Raw genomic sequence first — 19815 nt, forward strand, 5'->3', positions numbered from 1 at the left:
ATCACCTGAGCAGATTGCTTCCCAGGGCAGGGAAGAACGAACGCAGGAGTCCCCCAAACTCCCATCCTCTCTCTCTCTCTCCCCCCCCCCCCATTACACAACACAACTCATGCAGAAAGAGACCGGAACAGATTGGCTCAGGCTGGGAAGTTCACAGCAGCTGAGGGTGAAGTAATGAAGGATGGGAAAGGAAGTCTGGGCAGCCCCAGGTCCTGAGCAGCAGGCATGAAGCCAGCTAAGCGAGTCTGGCAGGCATCTGATCACCCAGTTGGGTACAGAAAGAAGGAAGCACACAGAGAGTGGAAACAGAGCCCAAAATCTGTGCGAGGCAGAGGGTAGGGAGAATTGCTGCTTACTCTGTGCAGTTTCTGTCCTCTGGAGAAAGGAAAAAAACAGCCGAGTGTTGGTATGTTTTCAGTTAGCTCCCCCCTTAACCTGTCAGCCCTCCCTAACCTGTCAGTTAGTTCCTCCACATTTGGGGGGATATTGGAGGAGCTCAGCAGTGCCGTGCCTCTGTCTAATGAGCCCTGGCACTGCCCAACTGCTAAGCAAGCCCACAGCCACAGTTAAATGACACGTGTAGGCCCAGAGGTTCCTGAAGCTGGAGAAACCAGAGCATTAATTCCAGCAGCTCACGTGTCATTTACACTCAACTCCACTGTTAGAGATCTAGTTTCCTTCCCTCCGCCTTGGTATTTCTTCTGGTTGAACAGGAGGGGGAGAGAGAATGGAGTTAGGAGAGATCCCGTCCCACTCTCGCAGCACGAGTCTGACTGAGGGTCGGCAGGTTGGAAAGCTGCAGTGCGGCTAACGAAGCGAGCAGGAGGGAGCCGGCCGGGAAGGATGCTGCCTGTGTCAGGGATCCTGGCAGAGTCAAACTGGGGAAACCACTCTGCCTGCTGCATCGACTGACATCTGAACACAGGGATGAGGGGTTGTCTCCGAAACAAATGCTTTATTCATTTCAAACTGCCAAAGAATGGCTAGGGAACAGCGCTGGGAGAGCCTCCCTTGGAAACGCCGAAGAAACACATTAAAGAGAAAACCAATGCCATTACCTTTTTGTTTTGGATTTTATCACAAATGTTACTATAATCAGCTGAGCTTGAAAATATTACATTTGCACAACAAATATTGTTTGGAAGAAAGGTGAGAAGAAAGCACGGGGGGGGAATTGTTTTATTTTGCAATTGGTTTGGACAGTAAAGGAGAAAATTGGATGTATTACTGTATTTAAATTCAGCCCCTAGCCCTGAATGATAAAGAAAGAAATCTCTCCTCTCAGAAGGTATATTGACTCCACACTGCAAAGAAGATAAGAATGCTACAGAGCCATTTGAAAGATTTTTTTTTAAAATAGCTATTTCAAGTTGGGGGAAATTGAGTTTTGGGTAATAGCTGCTCTGCTGGAGAAAACATCGCTCTGTGACTGATCACCTGCACTGCAAATCCTAATGGGGAGAGATGAGGGAGGGTGACAAGAGAGAATGACAAGGAAGGGAGGGCAGAGAGACAGGCTCCGGGAGAGAAAAATGAGAAGGGTAGAGACCCTCTGGAAGAAGGAAACGAGAAGAGAGAACCAGGGAGCTAGTGAGAAGAAACATGGGCAAAGCCGGAGGGGGAAGGAGAAGAGGGTGAGTGAAGGAAAAGGCTTCTGACAGCGCATTGACACTACGAGGCGTGAGGACAGGAGCCTGGACGCTGACATCCAAACGTACCCTGCTGTAACATCTGCAAGAGTTGGTGTCCTGGAAAGCAACCTTGTTCTCTTGTGTACCATTCTCTTAACTAGGCAGAAGAGGCAAGAGGGGAGAGAAAGGCTGAAATCCCATTCGCTTGTCTGAACACAAGAACATAAAATGAGATGAAGATGTGAGTTAGGACAGGGAAAAGTCAAGGGCACGGAGGGCAGCCGTGGCTCCAGCCCTGTGCGTTCCAGGCCAGGGCTCCTGAGCCCTCTCTGTCCTGTGCACTCGGCTGAGTGTCTGTGCTGCCTCCAGAGCCTGAGCAGAGGTTTGCAGGTTAATTATGCTGCACTGACCGAAGGCCTTTGATCCCAGAGGCAGAGAGCAATGTTCTTCCAGAAACAAGGGATGATGTCAGTTTATGCAGCTGCTACAGGCAGGGTGAAGACGATTGCCCCAAAACTAAGAAGAAAATGAACAGATAGCCAGGGTTGGGAAGTTAGTAGACAAAGAAAAGAAATGAAAAGGGGAGAAAGCCATCATCTGACAGCAGGAACAAAAGAGCACGAGCAAAATGGGGTGAGAGAAGGTAATCACAGTCCAACAAGAGATGGGCTGGACGAGGGACAACTCCGGGTCTAGGCAACGTAGTCTCCCTCCACTGCATGAAACCCTTCCCATACTGCAGAGCAGTGGTTTAGCTGCGAGAGCAGAAACCACAGGAATGCAGATGCTGAGAGGACAGGTGGAGTGTGTACCTCTCCCTTCTGCCTGCAGCACAACTGTTCGGAGGAGCAAGGGATACCCTGCTGCTCTTTATCATTCCTCTGTTTAGGCCCTGCCATCCTAGCTTGGCACTGCATCCTCTGTATTGAGGCTGACAGACGCTTTGCCACGAAGAATAGGTCAAAGGGAAGAATGAATCTGGGTGGTATGTGCAGAGAGAGCCCAGGTCCCAGAAATGCTTGCGAGGAAAGGTCAATACTGTCAGTACTTTTCCCTCCGCTACTACTCCTGAGCAAAGAGAGAACGTATAGTCAGGCACGATACTAGAAGAGAAGAATGGGCAGTATAAGCCACCACTGTCTTCCTGCTGCTTTTCACATCTTTGCAAGTCAGCACCATGACAGCAGACCTCTGGCTCTCCTGTTCCCCAGGGTACCTGTCTGCGCCAACCATCAAAACTACACAGTCTCAGACCAGGCAGAGATTGTCTTTACTTCTGGTGCACTGGAATTTATAGCACAAGAGATTACAAGCAATGAATTAATCCTTTATTGCATTTCTGGGTGTGTCTGGGCTTTCTGCAGCACTGGACAGAAAATTATGTAATTTAGTGAGGGCTACCTGTGAGGAATGAAGGGGTTTCTGCCTTACAAGAACTAATTTTGTCTTCGGGGCAGCATGGCATTTGTTCCAAGTCTGTCCTTCAGGAAGGGAGTGGGATGAAAGAAGCTGAGTCTGGAGAAAGAGCTTCTTGACTTTAGGAAGAAATTCACTTTTGGTGAATCCCAACGGTTCAGGACAAGACTCTTACCTGCACCCTTTGTGGTGACCACTTTCGGTTTGCTGCGAGCACCATCTCCCTTCATGGTGTAAGCAGCTACGGTAATGGAATATGCAGTCTCAGGCTGGAGCCCAGCAATGATCATTTCCTGTTTGCGAGATTCCAAAGGAAAATCATGTAAATATTCAGGTACATACACATGGGTAGATCTCTCCTCCTTGCAGGAGTCTCAGCACTTTTCTAGCATGCAGGAATTTCACTGAATCTGAAACCACAAGACACTCTGGGGCAACTGGGTAGATGTGGCAATTGGCAGGAGGATGAGCGGCACGTTCCCTTAGCGAGAGGCACGCATACCCTGGCTGCAAACAGTCCCTCTGTAAACACAGCACATCTCTGCAGGGCCCTGGTTCACTGCGTTCTCTTCCAGATCTACCTCTCACACATTCTCTATCTCAACACAAACTGCTTCAGCCATCAAAAAGCTGTTGTGCTCTTCAAAGTGTTCCTCTTCACTATGCCGTCTCAGAGGAGGTCTCAGCAGTTTCAAGGAGATTACATTTTTTTCTCCACTACCCGCTTCCCTTCTCTCCTCAGAGATATTTTTTAATGCCTTCATAATATTAAAGGGATTGCTTTAACGCAAAGTGCAAGACGACATTTTCTGCTTGCACGCTACAGCTAAATCCCCAGTACCCTCCTTCCTCCATCCTCTATCAGCCTCACCACACCTGGCTCCCAAGAGCTTTTGTTAGGAGACTGGCCTCAAGAATAGCCCTTTCCCATGAAGTATTCAGCCCTTCAAAGGGCTGTGTTGTAAAAAGGAATACCCGTGCTAAATCAAACAGGATGGGAGCATATGCAGCAGGGTTTTCTCCAAGGCCCTGAAAAGGAGGGAGATGTGAATGTTGTGCACGTTTTATGGCCTTCCTCTCCCCTCACCCCCCACTGCCCCTTTGTGCTTTCAGTATTAAATCTCAGGGCAGCACTTGGGAAGAATTTGCTGGTCCTGAAAATATCCGTACTGTCCCCAAAGCTGAGCAGGGAGTGGAACAGCAGAACTTCAAAACAGCGGGATTTTGATCAACAAGTTTGGAAGCCATTAGCTACAGAGACAGGTCTGTCTTCTGGAAGTCAAGAAACCTGTTCTGCTTTCACACTTGCCACTGAGTTTTATTAAGATTTTAGGCAAGAAACCTTGCCTTTCATGTGACTCAGTTTCTCCATCTGTAAAAGAGAGGCTCCTCACTATTGTAGGGCACTTGGCAATCTCTAGGAGACATGAATACATTCAATTTAGTAGTGCATTATCTTGGGACCCTGCCATTCCAAGACGGAAATGCTTTCTCCTACTGCTTTGTAGCTGTAAGATCACGGAAACCATTCAGCATTTTAGCAGAAGTAGCAAATGCCAAACAGCCAAGCTCATTTTAAAGGTCTACTTAAAAGGTAAAAGCGCCAATAGCGATTCATGCTTTCTATCAACGAGTATCTAAGAATCTTGGCCCTTTAAGGGCACAAAGCATTTGTTCATACCCTTAGGACTTACGGGGCTTTGAAGCCCCAATGCTTTTCAGCCTAACTATGTTTTTCAGACACAGGCCAGAGGTGCTTGCAGACCAGCCCATCTTTAAGCATACGTTCAAGGTAGTCCCAAATTCAACGTCCCACCTGCTTCCCCATGGAGGAGCAGCAGACTCATCTTTCCTTCAGAGCCGAGGCGAAAACCCTGCAGTATTGCTGCGTGCTGACAAACTACACAATCACACGGGGTTGCAAAGTGAACAGGGTAGGGACAATGCATGGGGACACCAACAACAGGCTTTAAAACAGGCACACTGGCACTGCAAAAAAATAAAGGAAAAGGAAAATATCACACCACAAGAAGAAGTGGGAGAAGGGAAGGGACAGAACCAGGATGGGAGGATTTTTACTTTTTTACTTACGTATTCAGCAGTGTCATCTGTTTCCCACTGGGCAGAGAACAAGAGAGGTTTTGCACATGAGAATACAAGAGGGGAAAGAAGGGAAAGACAGAGACACAGCATAAGGAAGGAGTCCCTGAGCAAGCAGCCACACAAGGTCAGAAGTTACCAGGCCAGCATGAAGGAAGAAGTAGAGTGGGAGAAATTAGTAGATTCCACTGTGGCCTTTGCCTGTCTTAAAAGACTTCCCAGACACAGGGAGGATGGATGGTATTTAGTTCAGTGCTGGGACAGCAGTTCATACTCTTCCACAATAGCTATTGTCTGGGAGTACAAACAAACTGCAGAAAGACAACATATACCTTGTCATAGAGACACTCATCTACTTTCTCCAGCATTACGTTGCTTGGGATGAGACAAGGTGGCTGGAGCACCCACCCCCTCAAACCTTCCATGAGAGGAGACTGGAGCAGGAGGTGAGTCCTTACCTGGGCGTCAGCCAGCATGATATCCTTGATCTGGGGCAGCCCCCTGGCCTCTCCGTTCTCCATGCGTACATAGTGGACCTGGTAGCCACGAATCTGGCCATGCTGGCGGTTCTGGACTGGAGAGCGCCAGAACACTTGGATTGCAGTTGAGTTCAGGACCTCCACCTCCACTTTCCGAGGCGGCGCACTGGGCACTGCGAGGAAGGGAAGAAAGGGGTTAAGAGTCACTTGGGGATTTCTATCTGGAGCCTGTCACTTCACCTGTGGGACATACACACACTGAATCTACAGCCCTGAAAGGAGGGGGAGACTTAACAAACTAGATATCCCATCATCTGTCACTGGCCTTTATTCAGTGAAACAAGGGAGCAGTTCTGGGGGATCTAATCTGCACGGCCCGGAGATATGCATGGAAATAGGTCCATCTCATAGTCCAGCCATTTTTCCACAGGCTCCTTTGTCCCCAGTTTGCTCAGATGGAAGAAACCATATAGTTCCAGATCACATTCTGAGGGCAAAGCCACTTTCTAACGAGCCAGAAAAACTCTGGTCCTGCCTGTGGGATGTTAGGGTGGAGAGGACACGGAGGGGGACTTGCCCTTGGAGTTCCCTTGTCTCTCAGACAGGCCAGGTGGGTTGGCGGTTACAGCCACTGCATAATCTCAGGACAGGGAACAAGAGATGTCTTGGATGGAGTTTGGGCTGAATTTTTGGAAATACTACTACTACTAACAACAACAACAATAATGTGCACAATGGCTTCATCTGCAAGAAAACCATACTTTCTCTGAGCAAGGTATTCTATCCACTTGGATGTGGGCAGATGCTCGGGAAACAGGACCCACACTGGGGACAAACCTGTTGCTTTTTTAAAAATCCTTTTTATTTGGGATGGAGGAAGAAAGCCTGAGAAGTTTGGAATTTACTTATGTTATTTACTTGACCTACGTTATTTGAGGGTCCTACCTCACCCTCACAGTGAGGGTGCTCTCCCTTCATGCACACATTCACATTTTTTCCTGGTTTTATTTTACTGTAGAAATACCAGGAAAGTCCAAGTCTCGTTGTCCGTGTTTGGGCTAAAAGTCTCCGAGCTGGGCCACTGAACTGGAGTCTAAACTGTTTGTCACTGAAGGTTTTCTGAAACTTTAAGAAGGAGATTCTTCCTTTTTACCACTAACCACAACTTCAACTTAAAGAGGAGCTAGTAACAAGGAATGTGTGGGAAGAACTCTTAATATTTTAAAACAGTTTCTGGCAGCAGTCGACTCCTCCAATTTCATTTCTTTGCTGCCTCAGCTGCTTCTTTGCTCAGTAAGAACATCTTTTCAGGAAAAGTGGTGCAGTCAAGGCTCAGAGGCTTGACATTAAAAAACCCACCCAGAAGTCCAAAACACCAACCCTAAAGCAGGGAAGGACAACCCTACAGACCCCAACGCTCAGAGGGGCTTAGGGAGATGGCAGCAAAGGATGCTGCGCGTCTTGGACCGGAGGCTGTGTTGAGGCCCCGTTCAGGCTTTGCTCTTGCACCACACATCAGCCACGAGAAAGGACTCGATGTGTCCTCCCCAGAGTGGGAAAAGCCCTCTCCAGGGACACGTATTCACCAGGGGACTCGGGAGAAAACCAGAAAAAGTGCAATTACCATCTTCATCTGTCCGGACGATAACCGGCGAGCTCTCCGGGCCCGGCCCCACCTCCGTATGAGCCACGACAGTGATGCGATACTCTGTCCACTTCTCCAGGGACTCCAGTAGGATCTGACTGGTGGTTGGGGGGATATCATTCACCTCCTTAAGCTCCGTGTCCTCAGAGTCCAGCGCTCGATAGTAGACGCTGTATCCAGCCAGGACGCCATTTTGGCTTTCAGCCGGAGGCGGCCGCCAACTTACCAGAATGGCGGTGGATCTGGTGCTGACGCATTTTACGTCTTGAGGGGGGGCAGACGGTTCTACGAGGGGGGAAAATTCAGGAGGGAAAGGGAAGAAGGGGGAAAAAACAAAAGATGGGAAAGATAAAAGAAAAAAAAAGGAAAATGATAACAAAAAAATCTAAAATAAAACATACAAAAATTTGGTTTAGGAAGATAAAATTAAAAAGGAAGAGAGCTTTTTGTTGTTGTCTTTTTTTTTTTTTTTAAATGAAAAGAAAAAAAAGCCAACGAAAATGAAATGGGGCATCAAAACTGAAATGTTATAAAGCAAAGGACTAAAAACAGCAAGCGGGCTAGCCGAGAGGGGTCCTGCTGCTTCTAGTAAGTGTGGCTGGCACAAAACTAAGCACCCAGCTTTACCCTATAAAAGACCTTTCCTTTAGCTCCCTGTTTTACAGCAGTCTGGCAAATCCTGCCCTGGCTGGTAAAGCACTTGTTTCCAAACTGCAGTCTCTGGGATTTTGAATTTCTTTGAAGGGATCTCTGAAAAGTAAGTAAGAAAAGCAAATCTTTTGCCAGAAGGCTTAAATTTAAGAGTCTGTGCCTCCAGATGGAAGTTATTAGCTGTCCACAGACTGAAGGAGGCGAAAAACCATGGTGGTAATGCCCAGGATATTGCGAAGCAATGAGCCCACAATGTGTTTAGATAGGAGGGTTTTAGAGAAAAGGCTTGCAAAGGAGTGAGGCAGCGGGTTTGACAAGGTATTCAGGTACCCAGTGGGACTGTCAGAAGCAGCAGCAGGTCTAACTCCCGTTGCACTCACTGCCTAAACTACGTCAAGGTATTTCTGAAAGTCCCAGGACACCTTTGGAAATGTGGCCCTACGCAGCCGCATGTTCTCACGGTGGCAGCAGACAACTGTCTAAGGGCTGATTTTCAGGAGATGGGGAAGGTGTAAACCACAGCTTTCTAGTGCAGGGCTGCTCACTTCAGTGTTTACTGAGCTGCAGTAGGTAATTTTTAGCGTAGTCTGCTCAGTAGGAAGCAGGACGCTGACACCAGCTCCATCAGACACTACGTGCCGGGGCGCACACTGCTATGCCATGGCCGTGCCCCGAGATACAGGGAGAACTGCAAGAAACACAGGTTCGTTGATGGAGATGCCACGGGTCTAAGACCTTGGTGAAGTCTGGACAAAGAGTCTGCCGCTTCTGTACCCCAGCTGTAACCTGGGCACTTTGGAAAATCTTAGACCAGACTTTCAATCACTAATTACAATCAATTAGCCCAGGTAAGCAGAGAATGTGATACATTTTCAAGGCAAATCGGAAAATCCAACCTCACCCAATACAGTCAAACTGCAATAATAGCTTTTAACTCTCTGCAGACACTGCCAGAAACTGGAGTGTCCTTATAAGCCCCCAAAGCATCACCTGCAAGAAGCAAGGGAGTAGATAAATGCTGGCCACCACTTCTCATTTCTCTGTTGCTTTTCAATCAACAAAAAGCTCTTTTACTGAGGAATGATTTTTTCAAACCTCTTACTCCCATCTCTGAGTCACAAACAGATGTTTAGGCCCAGCTTGCCTTGAGGACTCTGCTAAATCAAGGCACACTTCTCCTAGTTCACGCTGGCGTGAAAGCCACATGCTTTGTGTATGCCTCCGTCAAACAGAAATCAGAGGGTTTTGCAGAAAGGATAAAGATAGTCCTTACACTGCAGTGCTGAGCACTCTGTCCAGTAGGACATTTTGGGTGTTGTCCTCCTACTTTCATGCTTTGGCTGTGTTTAAAATGGCAGAATGAAACCCTTATCCTCAGAAATCCCACTGCAGAGGGTGACGATCCCCGGCCATGGCTAGCCACGCAAAATAATACAAAATATGTCAAACAAACAAAACCAAAAGTAACAACTGGAAAATAAAACATAAATCAAGCCAGTAATTTAAAATAAAAAAACATCAGAAAGGAAATCATAATAATAAAATAATACTGATATAAAAAGTGACTCCTTCCAGAACATTCCCAGTCTGTTTACCTACCTTCCACGCTTCAACTGCTAATTTATAAGACTTTCTTACGAGAGAACAAGAGAAACTGAGCTACGAGGCCAGACCAAGCTCCTGGTGGGTTTCTGTACATGACTGGCTTTTAAAATGCCACCCTGCCCCACTGCTAGCTCCCCCGACTGAGTTACTCCCCCGCTGCCAGCAGAACCCTAGCTATTGCAGTAATGGCAATTTTGGACCCCACTCTACTCTCTTTTGCTAAGCTACCTGTACAGATACCAGAGAGCAGGGCGGCAGGTTCCCACTGACGGATCTCCTTCCCCCTATAGCGCTCTCCATCTGCTGTGATCGATGCAGCACCAACATCTCCAGAATGGAGGTGCACTGCTCCTTCCCACACCCCAGGAGCAACTCAAGTCCCTTTCAGGGTATGGAGGAAAAGACTCAACCCTCTTCCAGTGCCTGCCATGATGCTGTTCGCTTCTTTTTTCTCCCCATCAGGGGCTGGTAGAGTTAAAAGCCACCTTTCCTGCTTAGCAGTCCAGCCAAAGCCACCACAGCTGAGAAACCCACTGCAGAGAGGGTCTGACCTGACCTACCCTTTCCATCCTGAAAATCATTATGAAAGCCCCAGTAAGCAGAGCCGGAGCTCCAGCTGGCACTTGGGTTCACTGTTTGCACTGGCAGCTGCTGCGCGTGGTCACGCTCGCTTGCTCACTCACCCTCTACGCTCCAGCACAGGGACCTACCGAGAGGCCCTGGAGTGAGGCCTCCTTTTGGGATGGTTTGCACTTTCTCTGGTCAAAAAGGCAGGGTGGGTGGGTGATGGGGGAGAAGGCCCAGATCCCACCCGGACCCCCTCCCCGTCACTCTCATCAACTACAGCACCTGGATGAAAACAGCCACCAAGTGCTGGCTGGCCATACTGGAGACGCATCTGGGGAGTTCATGGCACTGTGAGTTTCCTTCACAATCCAGCCCAACCTGCATGACCCTGGAGACGTACATGCGCGCCTGGGGACAGCATCGAGAAGGTGGGAGCTGTATGCAGGAGGCAAAGTACTGCAGCCCAAACCGGAGGCTGTGAGCTCACCGCTGCAGCAAGCCCCTTTGCTGGAAAGGGAGCCACAGCACAGGCAAGAGCCCCCCGGCCAGCAGATCACCATCTTTGTCTGCTGGTCTCTGTTTTTACCAGGCAGACAGCTCTTTGGGAACCCCTCCCCGCCCTCCAGGACATACATGAGTGTGTGCAGATCCACGCACGTGTGTGTGAGCCTGCAACGACAGGGTGGACTGTATTTGTGAATCCGCTTGAGACCAGCCAGTACTCACCTGAACTGCATCTTTTACATGCTTTAAAGTTGACTGTCCAAGCCACAAGAATGACCCTTACTGACCTTGTACAATACAATGTTTTTTAACCCTTTAGGTACCATAGACTTTGTATAAGTTTCGTTCACTTCATATACTGTGAGGAAGGGGGAAGGGAAGGAGAGCAGAGCTAACGGGTGGGGGAAACATCCTTTCTTAGGAAGGAACGGAGGGTAAGAAAGCCCCGATGTTCCTCTACACCTGCACATGCAGCCTCACAGCACCCACCCTGCCACCCCTGTCTGTTGACGCATGCTTTGCACTCTGAAATTTCTGAGTAGGAGAGTTGCCAAGGAGCCCTGGGAAGGTCATGGCTAGTTAGAAAGGGCAAAACAGCTTCCTCCAACCATGAGATTCTGTTATTTTTACAATCTACGTCTCTGGTACTTGAAGAGTTAAAACCCAGCACTTCAAGAAGAAAAAGATACTTTACCTTTAGTTTAATGGATTTTACTTTGGTTATGATGCTCAGGAGGAGCCACCCTGACAGGGAGGTGGAGGGTGTTGTGCAGAAAGGTGTGTAATGCAGGGAGGGCTGCGGCATGCAGGCACATGCTTGCCAGCTGAGCTAGGAGGGGAAGAGCACCAAACGCCTCGGCAGGCTGCGGGAGGACGAAGGAGGCTTTGCCGTTGCAGAGACAAGATGCCATCGTGGTGTGAAACCGCCCAGCAAGAGACAGACAGACAGAGAGCAGGGAGCTGGTTTCATCGGGCTGCGAAAGCATGCAGGCAGGCAAGCAGACAGCAGAAGAGAAAAGAAAGAAGAGCCATGGAGCGGGCCAAGGAGGAGCTGAACGGAAAAGGAGCTGCAGAGGGAAGACACAAAAGCCTGTCCCGAGCCAGAAGGTCTGTGAGCCGAAGGATGTCACCCGGACCAGGGAGAATTGACTCGTTCCTCCAACAGCCAGCCAGGAAAAAATGTTTCACCATGTTACAGGACACTGACAGCTCCCAGCTGATGTTCTTAAGAGCATTAAATTAATGAAACTATCCCTATGAAAGCTGAGCTACAGAGAAATAAACCAGGCCTCATTCTGGGCAGGTGCCAAGTTAGAAAAAGCCCCAAAGCCTTCCCCTTTCCCAGATCCCCTTCTCTTCACCCTTTAGGGAAAAATTTTCAGCGTCACTAAGCCCTACTGCCATCAGCTCCCACACCCCTTTTCCAGCCTGTTTTTATTGAACCAGAAAGCACAAATCCCAGACCCTCTTTTCCTCCCTCCCATCCCCACGAATCTCAAGGAGGGAAACCCCTTGGAAAACAGAAGCAGAGCGTGAGTAAGTTTGACACTTATCTTTCAGGTCCTTTCAGTTCATTTTCCCCCACCCCACAGTGATGCTCCCTCTGACAGTACCATACTGGGATCAGAACCACCAGATTTGCAGCAGAGTCAGGAAAGGATTTTCTTTCGATACGTAGAGAGAGTAAGGAAAAAAAATAAAAGGAAAAAAGGGGAAAAACATTTGAAGGAAAGAAGAAAACAAAATATCTTTCAATGGACTGGAGGCCTGAGAAAGCCCCAGTAAGGAACTGTCTCTCTGCAGAAACAGACTCCCCTTTCCTCCCACTCCTGGGGGGGAGAGAGAGAGAAGGAGAGAGACGGGGGGAAGAGAGAGAGACAGCAGGACGTGACAATTGAAACGGAAAGATGGGGCAGGCGCCCAGCCGAGAGCCCGCTGCTCTCCCTTGTTAAGGACTCTGAGAGATGGGAGCAGGCACTCTCTCTCCTCACACTGGTGACCAGAGCCATTTCTGAGTTAGTTCTGCTCCCGGCTACTCCAAACTGCAGCGGAGTGATTTAGTAGAGATGAGAGGAGACAGAAAACACAAAGAACAGCTGCCACAGCCACTCATGCAGTGAAAAAACACCTCATTTAAAAGCAAAGATCTGTGAAAAGCCCAGGTTGAAATATTGCCATCCAGGGTTATTGTCCCCAGGGCAACAGTGAAGGGAGACAATCCATTAAACTAAAACCAGCACATTTTGGTTGCATACGCTCCATCCTGGTGTCATTAATATCCCCCCCCAGCCTCCTCTCTCCCGCTCTGTCGGAGCCCAAATGGGACTGCTCCCAGGGCGCGCTGGGCCAGCAGGCCTTCCTCCCCGCAGCTACGAAGTTGCTCATGGAAAAGAGCATGAGGACTGCTTTCCCAAAGGCTGGTGAGAATGTTGGACTTTTGATTAATCACCTTCCCTTCTCCTCCTCCTCCCGATTCCCCCACCGTCTCCCTGCTCCATTGCTTGTGCCCCCCTTCAGACAGCTGCTGCTCAGTTTTTTGCTGGTGGACAGGCAAGCTGCTGCGCGACGGTGGGGTGCCGTCCTCCCTGAGCATGCTCAGCACCAAGGGCCAGCGTGGCCCATCAACAAGCTCTTCGCTGCTCCCCACCCCATCAAGTGGATGGTGCTAACTGGCCTCCCATCGTCGTTGTCCCCCCCGCCCCAAAGCATGCACCAGCTCCACTCTTCCGTTCGCATCTCATCTATCTGGGTCAGCAAAGGGAGAAGGCAGCAGGTCCCAGAGGTGCCCCCCCGCCACTGCCTGCCTCCCTGCAGAGGAACCCCAGACGTGTGAAATGCCGCAGCACCGCGAACGTCCGCCCCACAGCTCCGTACCCCTGTGCCCACCATCTCTGGCTCCCTGACTGTCTTCCCCTCAGAGAAGGGTGGGAAAAGGAGAGACACCTACTAGACTGCAAGGTGCGCTCTCTGACCTCCGGGGTGAAGGCCCCCAGGCCCAGAGCCGAGCGGGCAGCCAGCCGGAAGACATACTCAGTGTTGGGCTTCAGGCCTTCCACAGTGAAAGAGGTTGTTGGCTCGAAGTTCTTCGGCACCTGAGATGGGCGAGGGGGAAGGAAAAAATAAAAACAAACAAAAAGGGGCAGAGGCGAGCCCTGCCCAGAGACACCTGCCCTACTCCCCCCTCTCAGCCACCTTGGGGAATGAAGGGCCAGGATGCTCCTTGGGGCCCCAACCCTTTGCGCTGCTCCTCTCCGGACTCACCTCCCTGCCATGATCTCCTTCCTTATAGAGGAGCTCATACTTCACTATGATCTCCTGGCGGGGAGGGCTCCATGACAACACGATGCTCGTCTCCGTCTTGGCTTCTGCTTGGAAGTTCATCGGCTGCCCAGGAACTGACACAGAGAAGGAGCCGACAGGGCAGAAGAGGCAAGATGAGAGACAGGAGAACCCACATTAACTTGGCTAATTAGAAGACTCCTACCCTGTTTTCTTCAAAGCCTGCGTGTAAAGAGCACGTCAGCAGCAAAATGCCACACTGCAGAGCGGGCAGGCCCTTCCTTTAAAGCAGCAGAGGGTTAAATCCCACTGCAGGACTCTAGCATGTCCAGAGCTGCTGGAGATAGAATAGTCCTACTGGATCACATGCCTCTTTCTTGGCAGTGCAGAATACAGCCCTTCCCACTAATCCCCAGTATTAAAAGATTCTAGAAGTGGGAAGCCCATGAGCAGCCCGTTGAGGACGCAGGGTTTCCTCACCAGCACCCCACGCCACAAGCAGAGCACCCGAAAGCATGCTGGGTGACAACCTGTGATAAAACACCTTTTGTTCTCAGCTCAACACATCTGCTGTGACAATTAGGGCTTTGTTTTGCTCCCCTTTTAGAAAAAGGCAAAATAAGGCTCATTCCCCACTCATCTCTGAGAAGGTAGTTTCTGGGTACTTTAAGAAGAGTTAAGCTTCACCATTGCCTGGGCAGTGAGTGTTTTTAGGTCTATTAAAGACATTTAGAAACTGGAAGCGCTAAGTCAGCTCACTTTGAAACATGGCACAGCAGAAATGGATTCTCTTTGCATAAATGCTTGCACCACCCATTTAAGCAACAACCTTTCCAAGAAAAAACAGATCAGAAATCATGCACCAGGCCCTCTGGCTCCAGCCACGGGACCGAGCTTCCTCCCAGAAGGCTAATTCCATTTTAACCAAATTGAATCAATAAAGAAAAAAATGCTCTGGTGACACGGCAGCCACAGCTGGATAATGCTATAAGGCAACACCTCTCCCTCCTGCAGCCCAGTGCATCCAAGGTTAGTGACACAGGTGCTCACCTCCTTGCTGTGTCTTAACCTGGATGGGGTCGGAAAGAGGCCCGTCTCCCACGGAGGTGAAGGCCAGGACCCGGACTGTGTAGGTTTCGTCCTCAAGAAGGCTGCCCACCGTGGTCAGGAGGCTGTCGTCCACGTTGTGCTTCTGCCAGTTGCTGACAGGTTGATCAGGCTCCATGGTGTAATATACCCGATAGCCACGGATCTGCCCATTGGGTTCCACCGGTTCCTCCCACTGGATGATCATGGTGGTGCTGCTCAGCATTCGTCCCTGCACATTACGGGGGGCACTGGCAGGAGCTTGTTCCCCAGTGCGAGTGACCACTGACTCGCTGGGAGGCCCCTGCCCGATGCTGTTGACTGCAGAGACCCAGATCTCGTACTCAGAGTTGGGGCTGAGCCCCCCGATACTGTAGCGCGTGGTGGTGATGTCCTCTTTGATCTGATATGGTCCATCTTGGCTTTTAGACTTGTATTCAATGACATAGTAGGACACAGGGTCTGGATTTCCAGAGTCCCAGGTGATGGTGATACTTGTTGCTGTCGTCTCTGTCACCACTGGCGTCCCAGGAGCCTTGGGGAGTGCTGAGAATCAGGAAGAACAGACATTTAAAAAAAAACCACATATGCTGAAATGGTGCCTAATTGGGCTAGTTAGGGCTGTAGGAGCCAGAGGCACAGTACCAATCACAGTGCGGCAGTTCAGTAAAGTGCTGCTGAAATATTATGAACCTAGTTATACACTCTATTATGCTCCTTAAACTGCTCCATCAAAAGGGAAGTGTTCAGCTAAACATCTGGAATCATTAGCACAGACTTCAGCTGCACATCCGCCGGCTCACACGGCAGTAAGAAAAAGCAGTTTTGCAAGAGCTCCTTCCGAGCACGTAATCAGATCTTCCGAAACAGCGCTGGCAGCCCGGCTCCGGCAAAGCTGAATCTCTCCATGTTTAGCGTGCAGGTAACGGTATAGTGAGGACTGCGCTCTCCAGAACTAGAAAACTATCAATACTTGGAGTGCTTCCTCTCAAGCCACAAATGTGTGTTAATACTCATCTCTCCTGTCCCTCCTCCAGAAGACTACCTTTGGAGCTTGCTGGAGACTGCATGCTAAATGTCGGATACCTTTAACAGCAAGCTTTACGTGTTTTCCTCACTACATACTTTAGACCCTTTCCAACCTCATCTTCTCTAGACTTGAGCACCTCTAAAGCTCTAACTTCTCCTTTCATCTTCTGGGACTGGGAAAGATTGCAGATGCTTACGCGCAGGAACGTAAGGGGGAACAGAATACAAATAAAATGACTAAAGGCAGAAGGTACCAGCAGGGCAAGATTCCCCATCTGAGGAGATAGGACAGTTGGAAGCAGAAGCAATGTATCTTACACAGCAGCTTTTTAAATTGATAGTACAAGACAGGGAAAAAGGGGAAGGAAGAAAATACCCAGGAAAATAAAGAGCACCTCAGTCCAGCCCCAGGCATCCTTCTGCTAGCACGTGAGCCCACTCCCTGTGCAAAAGCTCAGGATGAGTGTCATGTCAAGATTCACTAGTCCCTACTCATTTCTATTGTCAGACCTTCCTTAGCCAGATGCACTGATACAACAGGATTGTTCTTGTTTAGCCCTCCCCTTCTCCAAAGTATTTATCCTCCTCTCCCCCACCCGCCCACATCCTTTCCCACCCCATCTCCCCCCAGATCCCTCACGGGCAATGCCAGCACTCAGAGCAGACACCAGCTCATACAAAGAGCTCTACACTCACCCAACCACAGGGGCATCCCGCTTGGGTTTTAATACTCCCCTGCTGAGGACAGAATAGATTGAAGGTTGCACCCGTGCTCCTCTTGGGAATTGCTAGCTGGAAGCTGGGGTTATTCCCCCTCTTGCTGAGGCAACAACGGCCACTAAGATGCTGGAACTAGGCTCTACTGCAAGGGCACACATGCCAGAGATCCTCAGGGCCTTGGCTGAATCTCTAACCTTGGAACAGGATGGCATGCAGGCTTCAAGCCATCCAAGGCTCCTTGCAAACTGCCCAGCCAGCCTCATATCCCAGGACAGAAACAAGCATGCAGGGGTTTGAATCACAGTTTTCTTCATAACAAACAGCTCGGTTGTCCTAAAGCGAGGAAAGATCTCAAGCCACCAGCTTCCCCTTCACTGTGGGTTTCTTTGTGTGTGGGATTCCCAAAGACGCATGCACAGATCCCAGCACATGGCACTCGTGGTGCAGTTTGTTCTCCTGCTCATGCTCGCATACCTACGCATGTACATACAGGCTTGTAACAACATGGACGGACATACATGCAGTCAGGCACCCACATGCCCATACAGCCACGTTGCTCCTTCTCCCATGCGCACACACACTCATGCACGACTACCTTTTTACATGCATAATTGTGTCCCCACACTCCTCCTGTGCAGATCAGACAGTCACAGGCTCACCCCATGCAGACAGACAAAGACACAAGCAGAAACAGGTACCCACACAGTCACACAGTGACATTCCCACTCATGCACCGGTGAAGGCTGACAGGCACGACCACCTATCTACAAATGCTCACATGCATAAACATGACACGTGCCCACATCTGCTTTGCACGCATGCTCAGACGCTCTGTTACGACTGTGCATCCAACACGTGCCTTGCACATATATACACCCATGCGGCAGCTCACACGCTTGTGCATGCACGCTCCTACAAACATGCACAGTCGGGGAACCCACGCACTCGCTCACGCAGGTGTGCTCACACTCTCTTACATTTCACCGTGATCTGAGCAACGGCTTCTATGACTCCCAGACTGGACATGGCCACACACGTGTAGTTGGCTGAGTCCTTGACATCCGTGAGCTCCAAGACATTACGGCCCACAGGCATGTCATCTTCAGGCGTCAGGTCCTCTGCTCCCTGCATCCACTTGACGTATGGCATGGGCGAACCCACGGCCACGCAGGTGATGTTGACGTTGCCACCGGGCATGATTTCATGGCTGACGGGTAAGATGGAGAAGCGAGGGGCCACACGGCGAACTGTGGATGAGACGCACAGAGGTAACAAAAAAACAAAACAAAACAAAAAACAAAAAAAGAAAGAAAGAAAAGAAAAAGAAGAAAAGGGAGAAAAAGAAAAAAGAGCAAAAGATAATTTAAATATAGACGGGGTTTGTCATCATTTATTTTCTTCCTTCATTAAAAACAAAACAAAAACCAAAAAAATTAAAAAATCAAAAACCAAAAACCAAAAAAATTAAACTTCAAATAAATTTTTACTTCACAAACAATATATAGAATATAGACATAAAAGCGGTATTTCATAGCAACAGGGTTCCATTGATCAAGATTAGACCCATCACAGCACAGATAAATACACAAAAATTTATTAGCAATTTCTCATCTTTACTGGCAAGAGCTGGCATGGCGAGCGTCGAAAAATCTCCTCCACAGCCGCTGGGGCCCCCAGCTCCCCGCTCCGCGCCCCGGGAAACCTGCTCCTCCCCTTTTCCAGTGGAGTCTGACTCCCATATCGCCTTCTCCCACGGCAAAGCGAAACAGCCCCTCCACCACCACAGCCTGAAATGGTCCAGGTGCCTCCTCCGTCTCCGGAGAGGGGCCCTCTCCCACCAGCCGCTCTGGGCCCGAGGGTTGCTGCAGAGATGGGGTGGTGGTGAGGAGAAGGCTGGGATGGAGACGGGAACTTCTCAACTTTTTGCCTTGTTGGACCCAGAGAATCCAACAAAGAGAGAAGAATCACATCCCCAAATGCCAGAGAGACACCACGCGAAAAGTAAAGAGACAAAAATATAAAAAAGGGAGGAGAGGGAGTCCCCGGAGCGGGACAGAATTTAGTTAGTGTCTGCGTGTGAGAACCGTCCAGGGGGCGGCAGTCCCCCTGGAGCGAGAAGGAGTGTGGAAAAGATGAGAAACTCTAATGAAATTTTTGTGGTTTTCGGGTATAGAAACCCTAACGAAGCCTCTTTAAGATCTGACACGGTTCCATCGATAGATGCAGCTCTCAGAGTCACAAACATCATGCAAAATAGGTAAAAAAGAGAGAGAGAGAAAGATAGAAAGAGAGAGGAAATGCAGAGAAATATCATTTATGGGCGGCTAGCAAATGCCCACATGGATACTGAATAGAAAGAGAGCGACAGAGAAAGAAAGGAAGACAAGGAGAAGGAGAACAAGGAGGGGAAGGGAGAAAGAAGAGAGAAAGAGAGGGAGGGGAGGGGGAAACCCACTTTAATGCTGCATACTTTTTCTAGCTGATGTGACCCAATGTGGTGGCTCACATTGTCACATCTCAGCCCTGGCGGAATAATAAATAGAATAGAATTAATAAGAAAAACAAGGTAATGAAACTTTAACGTTGAGAAAACAGTGACATGTTCTGTGCATCTCCTTAGCAGAGAGGTGGATGCAGCTTCCAGACCTTACACAATAAGAACATGGACGCAAAGGGGAGGGTGCGGTTTCCTTGGCTCCATTTTCTGAACTAACTGGGCTGGCTGGCTGGCTGAGGTGGGTGCTCTTCCTCAGGGGTGAAAGCAGGAGAATGGCCAAAGGAGAAATGTAAGTGGATCAGAGAGGCCCTAGGGAGGGAGCTGAGGGCAAGGTCCCATCCCGCAAGCAAAGACAAAAGGATACAGACCCCGGAAAGTTGCAGGCACAGCAGCAGCCTAAGGAGAAAAGGAGCGCGGGATTCCTCCAGCTTCAGAGACAGCCATGCAGTGAACTCCCCTCAGGTAGGGCGAGCGAGGGGGCAGGGGAGTTAGGAGTGCTGGGGGCCTGAAAAATACCTGTCCCTGCTGTCCTATTCCCAGGTAACCTCTCTGAACAACCTCTCTAAAAAAATCAGTGGCAATTGCATCCATGCAAAAGCCATGCAA

The 19815-nt window shown here is 49.5% G+C and overlaps 1 protein-coding gene across 13 annotated transcripts in view; it reads right to left on the reverse strand.

The window, feature by feature from the left end:
• The window catches only part of PTPRS (protein tyrosine phosphatase receptor type S), a 165074-nt gene that overhangs the window by 31303 nt on the left and 113956 nt on the right, over positions 1-19815 (reverse strand). For 6 of the 13 annotated variants that reach the window (XM_076359511.1, XM_076359504.1, XM_076359507.1 and 3 more), the window contains 8 exons: positions 17690-17959; positions 14928-15509; positions 13860-13993; positions 13546-13690; positions 7251-7556; positions 5606-5799; positions 5139-5165; positions 3223-3340 (listed from right to left, as the gene is read on the reverse strand). In XM_076359511.1, the coding sequence (XP_076215626.1) occupies positions 3223-3340; positions 5139-5165; positions 5606-5799; positions 7251-7556; positions 13546-13690; positions 13860-13993; positions 14928-15509; positions 17690-17959 (1776 nt within the window). The remainder of the gene's footprint in view (positions 1-3222; positions 3341-5138; positions 5166-5605; positions 5800-7250; positions 7557-13545; positions 13691-13859; positions 13994-14927; positions 15510-17689; positions 17960-19815) is intronic. The other 7 variants (XM_076359513.1, XM_076359510.1, XM_076359514.1 and 4 more) reach the window with 2 other exon arrangements.

The sequence above is a fragment of the Aptenodytes patagonicus genome, chromosome 25 (genome assembly GCF_965638725.1).
Source record: "Aptenodytes patagonicus chromosome 25, bAptPat1.pri.cur, whole genome shotgun sequence".
In the NCBI taxonomy this organism is placed as follows: Eukaryota; Metazoa; Chordata; class Aves; order Sphenisciformes; family Spheniscidae; genus Aptenodytes; species Aptenodytes patagonicus.